Consider the following 10,924-nt stretch of genomic DNA (forward strand, 5'->3'; position numbering starts at 1 on the left):
ATACTTTGGAAAATCTATTTAAGTTCAAATACTTTGGAAAGACTCAATTATACAAAGAACTGTTTTGGTTAAGATTCATTAGAGTTAAATTGCTAATATAATAAATAAAATTATCAAAATAACAAATTAATAAAGTAACTAGAAAAGTATGGGAAATGCCTAGCAATTGAAACCAAATTCAAAAAATATAAAATTTAAAATTCAATATTGTTGAAAGACTGAGTTAAATTTTAGAAGGCAGTCTTAACTGGTAGCTAAAGGAAAATCTGGGTGGAAACAAAATTCCTGTGGTTAAGGCTATATACAAATGCAAATGCCATTTATCTTTCCTCTGCTTTAAACGTGCAGCATAAGAGTTTTTATCAATGTTCTAATAAATACATATATTTTAGAGAAACATTTTCTCTGTGTTCATTTGCAACAATATTTTCACATTTTTATGTAGGCTTTTTATTGTTTAAGATTTTAAATAAGCATTCTATATTTTACTTAGTTTCACAATGATTAAGGAGGGAAGAATACTAGATGAACATTTTTGAAAGTGGGAATAAAATATGGAATTAGATATTAAAATGCCATGTTACTAGAGGAAAAAAATACACCAAGGTAAAAATGTTAACAAAATAAATTATTATTTAAAGCTTGTTTTTATGCAACAGAAATGTGTCATGGCCTAAATCACTTTGGAAAGTTTTTTTTTTTTTTTTAATGCACATTTTCAACACTGGTAAAATAACAAATAGAGTTATAAACTATTGGGGGTTCTTCAGATTTACAAATACAAAGATTGGGACTATAAAACACTTGCTAGCTAAGGACCAGGGAAGTACATAAAACTGCTAAGTTATAATAAATTTTAACCAAATAGTCCATAAAGCTTTTCCAGAATAAATTAACATTTACCAAGACCACAGGAAACTTACCTGACAAGAATGCTTTAAAGAATTAGATAGTTTATTTGTGAAATCTCTGTTACTGTCTCTTGATAAATTATCAACTTTATCTTCATTTCCAGCTGCAAACTTTATGAGTAATTGCGATGGTCCCCCCGTAGAACAATTGTGCTTAAGGCGGGATAAACAGGAAACATTTGGATAAGTTCCTCCCAATGAAATACTTCTTTGTAAAACAGCATGATTTTTGTTGATCTGTAAATTTGGTCTTTCCAACTGTCCATTGATATTTATTTGGTAATCTACATTTTGGGAGGATGGTAAACGTGCAGATGTCCTATGCATAAGCTTACTGCACTCTGAATCAGAATTAAGCTTAATTTCTGACATCTCTGGTTTACAATCACCATTTGTTGTTTCACAGTCTAACGTAGGTGCTTTTTGTTGGGTGAAATGCACCGAAACGCAAGTATATCCTTCAGATGACTTTTCACAGATAGTCTGATTCGGACTGTTATTTGCAGTAACAATTTTCTTTTGTAATGAGCCCTTCCTGTGAAGTGGTCGTATGTCTCTTACTTCTCCAGGAGTACAGATTGTTTTAGATAACCGAAGTCCATTGACAGCTGTTGAAAGAAATCCCTTAGCACCAGGACCATCTTCACTGTGGGCAAATTCACTAGGAGAAATTATAAACTGGTGTGAGGTTTGATAGGATCCTTTGCTCGGAAGAATATCTGTACTTGTTGGAGAAGTTGGTGGGGTATTTGAAGGACTCCTAGGAAAAATGACTAAGGATGAACAACGTTTTAGTGGAATTTTCGAGTTCCTGCTCACTGGCAATTTCATAATTTCTAGTCCGTGCTCCAAGTCATCCTGGACAAAGGGAACGGTACTTGGACTTCTTGAAAAAATTTCACAGGGAGTAGTATTCCTGTATGGCACACTTCTGTTGGAGGTGCTGTCGGAAGATAAATTTCCACCAAGAAAAGTATCATCAGTTGGTGGAAAAGTATAACCACTGCTGTCACTGATGATACTGTTTGTGTAGGAACCACCACTTGTGATACTTGTGCATGATCCATAATCACTACCATTGCTGCTGTAAGACCCATTCTCGCTGGTGGAACAGTTACTAAGGCTACTGCTGCGAAGGGCAGAACTGCCTACATGGTTACCATCATTCACAGCATTCAGTTCATTATCAGCCACAGCATTGTTGTAAATACTGTCCTTCAAGACACACATAAATGAAGCATCATCACCATCAGCTAAGACATTGCTAGACTGAAGACATCCACTGTACCTTGTTGGCTGTAGTGAAATCTGCAGACAGCTGCTCTTTTTATTAACGTTTTCAGGTGAAGGAACAGATGATCTTTCCTGAGACTTAACGTTTTCCTGTATTAACGGAGCTAGTGCAGTCTGTCTAGGAGTCAGCTTCATTTGAACAACGTTAGACGTTGAAATCCGTGTTGGTCTTTTGAAGCACATGTGAACATTGTTATCCAGATCATCTCCGGAGGTCTCTGACAAAGGATAAGTATTGCTTCTTCTGGCTGCAAAGTGCAATCGTAAGCTTTGTGCCATTTGTTCTCATTTCCAAACATGTTAAGGGCTGAAAGTCATAACAAAGATCTCTGTCGGGAGACAGGCTAGAAGCAGCTGCACTGCATCGAAGGAAAAAATCATTTGTGGTGCCTAAAAGAGCTCTTAAGTAGTAGTCTTTATCCTAAGTAAAACCTTAGATACCAGATATCATAGAAAGAAAAAGACGACCCATTCCCGAGACTGACGTTTCCAAATATTTTTGAATCGCGTGTAGTCAAAATGCCTTCACTTACAAAGCACTTGATTTCCAGCGACCTTTAAGCTGAGCTCAGCTGCAGCACACTGCCTCAAACACTGCCAACCTTGTTTCAATTATACCTTCTCCAATTTGCATGAATGAGTAACACAAGAACAACAATCTTCTAGCATTTCAAGTTGAAACAGTATTTTTTCACTCCAGCTCTACTAAATGAACATTTAACTATGTGAATCACAGTGCCTATACTTTCTCCAGCAGAGTTTGACCACTAATATTTTTACCCATAAGGATAGAATTACAGGAAGTTGGTAGGAATGAAACCCCATGTAATTGAGTATCAAATCAAGGATTGAATTTCCAAATAGTAGCCAGAGTAGGGAATCTCATCAAGTCAGTTGATGTAGAAAGGCATATATTCTGTTAGTTTTTTTTAATGAGTAAATTCAAACAGTTGTATAAATTTGGAAATACTAAAACTTTGAGGTTCTGAATTAAAACTCTAGCATTAAATCAAATAGATAAGTATTTTAGCTTCCAAAACCCTACTTATAAAAAGTGAAAGCTTAAGGAGAGCAATACAGAATTAGCCTAGTAATACTATTGAAAAATTGAGCATAGGTCTGAGAAAGAAAGGTTTAAGAGAAGCTGTCACCAAGCATTTTCTCCTGTAATTTTAAGGCCTTTTCCAGCCAAGTAGTACAGTCTTTAAATGATGCCATTTATATTTTGACTATTACAACTCTGCCAAGAAATAGCCTAAGCAAACATTCCTTTAAAAATATATGCAGATTAGACAGAAAAACTATACCCCAATATAGTTTGAGCACACAAGATATTTTATTCCACTGTCTCTGCAATTCATTCACTTAAGAGAGTGTTGTGGTAAGTAAAGAAGTCTAAAAAGGATTTAACACATCAAATAAACATATCTCAATGCCAATTCTGTTCTGAAAACTCTAAGAGCTCTTTGCTGGCCTCTACTGGTGTGTTGAAACAATCCATGTAGCTGTTTGATATCTAGAGAGAAATACAAACCAAGCTGCATATTTCTTTGTATAAACAAAGTCCATACTTGTTTACATTTTTGAGTACTAGCATTGCCCTCGAGGTGGAATTAGTTACTACTGCTGATAGAGCTCCCACAGTACAGAACAGTAGACTGTTTGTTCTCCAAGAGCTTGCGATTTTGTATATATATTTTTTCTGCTTTGTATTTATTTAACCTTTACTTTATTTTCAGTTTACTAGGTAATAAAAGTTTAATATTTTAATTTCTCCCCCAAATGTCATAGACCAAGTTTGGTATTCTATTTGAAAGAAACAAAGTTATTTTTAAATAATACTCTAGGGTATATTTAAACCCCTTACCTGAATTTTATAGCTGGAACTCCAGTAATAAATATATACTGGCTCATTCATAGGAGTAAAAAGTAAAATAGTTCAGTTGTTTACACCACATGGTACTACACCCAAGTTGTATTTTTCTAAGTAAGATTTTTTCCAAAGTAAAAGCAAATATGTAAAACATATACTTGCACTTTGTTTAAAAAAGAAAATGCCTTAAGATAGATCTGTTCTCAATCACAGTCTTCTAAACAGTATTTTTAATCAATTAAGATATGATAAAATAGAAATATGGAATTTGTGAAATTATATTTCTGTCTAGAATGATACAGCACTATGTTTTGGAATGTGTACAATAATTGCAAACTTAGCAATGAAATTATTATATTATTTTGGTTTTATATAATCTACCTCCTTTACGATTTTACAGACTTCAGGAAATATTCCCTATAATCCTCTTTCCTTATAGAAGGAACAGTCCTAATCTTTTCACTTTGCCTTCAAATGACTTCAGCTTTTCTTCTTGAATTAAGTTAGGGGTCTCATAGCTTAAAGAACAAACACTTCTAATAGGCTAATTAATAGGATCTAACTGCTCATACCTGTGGCCTAAAACTTCTAGTTAAACTCCTCCGGTTGTTGATATAAAATAATGAACCTCAGGTATTTGGCTAGATAAATGTTTTCTCTTTGGTAAGCTTCTCCAGAAGCATCAGTTTCATGTCCCCTAACTAGGTATCAAGCTTCCAGACCATGAGGACGGTAGCCACACATTTCTTGGGACATTTCTGGGCTCATGCTCAGCGCCAAGTAAACACTAAGTAACACCAGAGAGGAGATTAAATGGATGGATGGTCACACTTACTCTGAGTGCCTAATGCTTTCTTTCAGGAATTTTTTTTAAAAGTTGACCCAGGGGTGTCTGGATGCCTCAGTCGGTTAAGCGTCCGATTCTTGATTTAGGCTCAGGTCATGATCTCACTGTCGTGAGTTCTAGCCCTGCAACAGGCTCTGCGCTCACAGTGCGGAGCCTGCTTTGGATCCTCTGTCTCCTTCTCTCTGCCCCTCCCTCCCCACTCCCTCAAAAATAAGTATACGTTAAAAAATAAATAAAAGTTGATTCAGCTATTACTGGAAATACTGAATATTGAAGAAAATTAAATTAAATATTGAATATTAAAGAAATATTGAAAAGCACCACAGCTGGATCGGAAGGAATGATGATTGAAAATTTTGAAAGAGGGGGCTTAAGACAAGGAAAAGTAAGGCAAGAGAATGATATGCACTTTCCAGCCTGCCAGTCTGAGTTTAAACTGTAGACAGGCTAAAGAATTTGCATTGCTGGTTCTGGGCTGGGATTGCACAGGATCTGTACCACCATTACAGCAGTTCAGTGGAGAGCCTGGGGTAGAATGTAGCCCCTTAGCCAAACAGATTCCAAAAGAGGAGCATCAATTCCAAAAGAAGAGGTGGAGAGCGGTCACACCCTCATCGGGGAGGAATCTAAGCAAGTCCTGTAGAATTTCATACTCTGGAATGAAATGGATAATATCTGAGGATTAGATTGAAGCTCAGGATCCCACATTCTGAGATGTTTGGTTATTGATTATCTACACAGAAAATAATGTGATTAAATGTCAGGGATAGACTCTGGATGACACTAATCATTGATTAGAAATTTGAAAGCCAGAGTCCACTGTGATGAACAATTGTATGTGTCAATGTGGCTGGGCTCTTTTGCCCAACTGTTTGGTCAAACAGTAGGCTAGATGTTGCTATGAAGGTATGTTTCAGATGTGATTAACATTTAATTCATGGGGCGCCTGGGTGGCTCAGTCAGTTAAGCAACCGACTTCGGCTCAGGTCATGATCTTGCAGTTTGTGAGTTGGAGCCCAGCTTCCGGCTCTGTGCTGACAGCTCGGAGCCCGGAGTCTGCTTCAGGTTCTGTGCCTCCCTCTCTTTTTGCCTCTCCCCTGCTGGCACTCTCTCTCTGTCTCTGTCTCTCTCAAAATAAATGAATGTTAAAAAATTAAAAAGAAAAACATTTGATTCAGTAAATTTTGACTAAAGCAGATTACCTTCCATAATGTGATGGGCCTCATGCTATCAGCTAACGGCCTTAAAAAGCAAAGCCAGGTTTCCTGAAGAAGCAATTGGACTTCAAGATTACAACATAGACACTCTGCCTAAGTTTCCAGCTTGCTTGCCTGCCCTACAGGTTTCAGAATCAAGACTGTGACATCAACTCTTACCTGAATATTCAACCTGTTAGCCCTGTCCTACAGATTCCAGACTTGCCAGAATCCACATGACCCAATCACAACCACATGACCCAATTCCTAAAACCAAATCTGAAGCAGGCTCCAGGCTCCAAGCTGTCAGCACAGAGCCTGACACAAGGCTTGGTCAAACTCACAAGCCATGAGATCGTGACCTGAGCCAAAGTCAGACACTCAACTGACTGAGCCACCTAGGCACCCAAGTGTACTCTTTTTCAAAACAAGTGTCACTTATATGACAAACATTTTCCACAGGACTAGAAATTATCTGCCTAAGATTTTATCCGTTGCTCTTTGTTGTACATTTCCAAAGAGTATTTGTTAGGAAAAGGATATGTTCTTAATTTTGTTGTGAATGCTATACGAGAATAAACACAAATGACATTTACAGAGGCACAGGACATTTACTGCCATACAATCAAGCCTCTTACTCTACCAATGGCTATAGTTTCTATGACATCTCAGGTGATAAGTAATACTTCAATTACCTGCTAGGACTAACAACAAATCAGAGGATTAGAATGACACACACCACCCTGTTCTAATGATTTCTTGCTCCCTTTTCCTAGTAAAGCGAGCTTCTTGAGAAAAGCTGTATTTCTAATTGAGAGCAGAGTATCCAACAGAGTTGATACCCTAAATGGCATACCTTAGTTAACATACCACAGAGGGATGTATTCACAGTGATACTACTTTAATAAATTCAAAAATATGCAAAAGGAAACTATACTCAGGGGATACATATGTACATGACGAACAATTTTTTAAGGCAAAGAAATGATAAGCACAATATTCAGGACAGTGTCTACTAAGTGCGAGGGAAGAAAAGGAGATGTGATTGGGGAGGGGAAGTGAGGGCTGTAGAGTTTGGTAATGTTCTAGTTCTTAAGTTGAGTCGTAAGTGCATAGGTATTTGTCATATTATTAAAAAAAAAGATTTATATTACATACACTTTTCTATATGTTTATTTTATGATTTAAAAAACACAAATAGTAAATTCTACCTGGTCCCATCTAGAAGGAAAACAAATCTGTAGAGACAGAAGGAAAAAAATCTCTATTCTACAGAAAATGCAAAAATACAAGCAGAAAACAAACATTTCTGCATATGACCATATCTGATAAGCAAATCTTCAACATCTGTCATATCACTCAGCCTTAAAGAGTTAGATTGCAGTTAGTGATCAGTCTCCTTTGGCAATAAAAACACCCTTTTGCTTATTATGAGGCTAATTAATATATTTTAATTTCAGTATCTTCCATTAGTAGTATAGTTATCATTTCTTGAGGGAAAAAAAACATGTCATGTAGTCCAACACTAAAAACAAATTTTAAAAATCCAGTTTCTTAGTTAGCTAAGAAGTGAATGTTTCTTTTTTGGTGCCTCTGTTTAATAACTGATATGCCTTACATAACACTGTTCTTTTTTTATGTTCAAATTTTACAGGTTTAAAATATATATGTAAGATGCTAAGAAGAAGATTTGGGGATGCCTGGGTGGCTCAGTGAGTTAAGCATCCATCCAACTTTGGCTCAAAACATGATCTCATAGTTTGTAAGTTCGAGCCTCACACTGGGTTCTCTGCTGTCAGGGTGGAGCCTGCTTCAGATCCTCTGTCTCCCTCTCTCTGTCCCTCCCTTGCATGCTCTCTCTCTCTTAAAAATAAATGTACATTAAAAAAATTTTTTTTAATTTAAAAAAATTTTGAAAAGATGCGAGGGAGAAGATGTAAAATAGTATTCCTAAGAGACAAAATTAGGAAAAGGATAGGACTTCAAGATAGTCTTTAGGAGATGAGGAATCAGAACTATCATTTCACAAACATAAAATCAGCTTTAACTTTGCCCTTTTTTTCTTTGCCTCTGTAAGAGCTCGCAGTCCTTTAGAGGTTTTATCAGTGTAAAGAGGACAGTCTTCCTTTGCAGAAGAGTGGGAAGAGGAGAAGGCATGAGACACGTAAGTACATACAAGTAACAGAAGAAATCCACTGTAAGGAGGAAGCACGGGTGCAGCCGCTCAGGGAGAAGTTTCCCTGAGCCTGTGCATACCCATCAGGCCATGCTGGATGAGGGTGAGGGAAGGCAAGACAATGTGGCCAGCTTTCCTGCTATCCCATCACCTGCCACAACAGGTCTTGAGTAAGACTGTAATCTGGTGAGAACTGTCAATCAAGAGATGTGCCTGGGAGGAGAATGGAAGGGTAGAAAGTAGCACCAAGAAGGAAAAAAAAAAAGTATCCACCTCTCCTTTTTGCCCAGAGCCTCCATAACCACCCCAAGTCATCTCTCACATCACAGATTCCCAGCGTATTACCTCTGCTCTACTGAGATATACCCTGGCTTCGCATCACACTAGTGCAACATAACTTACCAATCGATTTTCATCAAATACTTCAAATAGAAGCCGGTGCTGCTGAGGATGGACCTAAGTTAAGAAAAACACAACCTTTCTTTAAAAACAAGTGAACATCAATCAACTTACCGACTCTGAGATAAATTCTTGAAAATGTTGCCATTTCCTAATTCCATTTAGGTGTATTTTAAATTATACGAGACACTTAATACAAAAGCAAACCAATCCTATGTCACCCATTTTCTAACAGCCTTACCGTAACAATGAAGTGGATTTGAGTGCTTATTTTTACATTTTTTCTAAAATAGAATGAAAGAAAGGAAAATAAAATGTCAAAAAAATTATTTAGATATTTGCAAGTACTTAAAAAAATAGGTTATAGGGGTGCCTGGGTAGCTCAGTTGGTTGAGCGACCGACTCTTGGTTTAGGCTCAGGGCATGATCTCATTGCTCTTGAACTCACTGCCAGCGCAGAGCCTGTTTGGGATTCTCTCTCTCTCCCCCTCTCTCTCTGCCCCTCCCCTGTGTGCACACTCTCTCTCTTTCTCTCAAAATAAATAAACTTAAATATATATACATATATATATTTATATATGGGTTATGTTTTAACTTATTATAAATTTTATTTACTGACTTCTCATTTATCAAGGTAGAACTACCCAAAGTGGATACTGACTTTATGGAAACTAGTTTTCTGAATCCTTTTTAGTAATGACTTTATAGAACCATTTGTTGCTTCTACTACATAGACACAAGCAGTCAAAAAGTAAACACTTAGTTTTCACTTATAAATAAAAATTAATGTGCAGTATTTTATTTTTCAAAGCTGATGCTTTCATGTTTGCTGAGATATTTCGACATCGAGTTAATATCTACTAAATGTCAAATATGAAGAAAATCTTTAATAATTTTTATACCAGAGATTAAGATGACATACAAAAAATTCTCACATTTAAGTTGATTTTTTCCCTATGAGAATAAATACATTACATTAAACACTGTGATATTTTAAAACTTTGGTTTACATGTTAAAAATATTGACAGTCTTCAGCAAAAGGTCCAATAAGTGTGAAAAATATATTTAGATACCTAAGCCAATGTCCAGTCTCCCTTATGTCCTTCTGAGAACATAATCTTAATTTTACCTGCAGCAGCATACTCAGGGTCACCACATTGTACCACTCTTGGGGGAGAGAGGCATTAATTTTTTAAAACTGAAGTATAGGATACATTCAGTAAAGTATAAAATTTACTAACCTTAAATACACAGTCTTATGACTTCTTTTTCTAAGAATTATCACGAGGTAGAATTCTTTTTTTTTTTAATTTTTTTTTTTAACGTTTATTTATTTTTGAGACAGAGAGAGACAGAGCATGAACGGGGGAGGGGCAGAGAGAGAGGGAGACACAGAATTGGAAGCAGGCTCCAGGCTCTGGGCCATCAGCCCAGAGCCCGACGCGGGGCTCGAACTCCGGGACCGTGAGATCGTGACCTGAGCTGAAGTCGGACGCTTAACCAACTGAGCCACCCAGGCGCCCCAAGAGGTAGAATTCTTATTTTAATCTAGGCAGACTAATTTCAAACTATATGCTCTTAATTACTAAGTTATACAGCCTCTCAAAGTTAAAAAAAAAAAGAAAATTTTGAGGTAAATGATCCAAAAAGTAAAAACAAGTAATTGTATTAACATTAAAAATATATATATTTCATAGGAGAAAGCATTAGGTAGGACTACAGGTTCAATCCATATCATTTAGTGTTTACAATGAAGATACAACTGCAATAAGCATATATAAAAAATGCCATTAAGGGGTGCCTGGGTAGCTGTGTCAGTTGAGTGTCCAACTCTTGATTTTGGCTCCGGACATGCTCTCAGGGTCATGGGGTCAAGCCCTGAGTCGGGCTCTAAGCTGAGCATGGAGCCTGCCTGGGATTCTCTCTCTGCCCCTCCCCTATTCTCTGTCACTGTCTCTCTCAAAATAAATACATAAATAATTTTTAAATACCATTAAAATATACAAAATACATACTAGTGAAAAGAAGGAATTATTAAAAGTAAATGTGGTCTTTATTTTTGAAATTTTCATAGTGGCCTCATTTAGAGCAAGATACGTAAAGTACTCCAATGGCAAGTTAACAAAAGTTGCATTTTTTGATATTAGACAGCAAAGTTGGATACACATTTATTCAGTTAATTTACTTGGATTCTCTTCATTCTTACCAATTTTTTTTCAATTATGTTT

The 10,924-nt window shown here is 36.5% G+C and overlaps 1 protein-coding gene across 2 annotated transcripts in view; it reads right to left on the reverse strand.

Moving 5' to 3' along the window:
• LOC125917260 (E3 ubiquitin-protein ligase NEDD4) overlaps window positions 1-8,900 on the reverse strand; it is an 86,123-nt gene extending 77,223 nt beyond the window's left edge. The window contains exon 1 of one of the 2 annotated variants that reach the window (XM_049623517.1): window positions 924-5,829. In XM_049623517.1, coding sequence (XP_049479474.1) covers window positions 924-2,483 — 1,560 coding nt within the window. In that variant the 5' untranslated portion in view covers window positions 2,484-5,829. Of the gene's footprint in view, window positions 1-923; window positions 5,830-8,698 lie in introns of those variants that run through there. The other variant, XM_049623516.1, reaches the window with a different exon arrangement.
• Window positions 8,901-10,924: the final 2,024 nt, after the last annotated feature.

The sequence above is a fragment of the Panthera uncia genome, unplaced genomic scaffold (assembly GCF_023721935.1).
Source record: "Panthera uncia isolate 11264 unplaced genomic scaffold, Puncia_PCG_1.0 HiC_scaffold_163, whole genome shotgun sequence".
In the NCBI taxonomy this organism is placed as follows: Eukaryota; Metazoa; Chordata; class Mammalia; order Carnivora; family Felidae; genus Panthera; species Panthera uncia.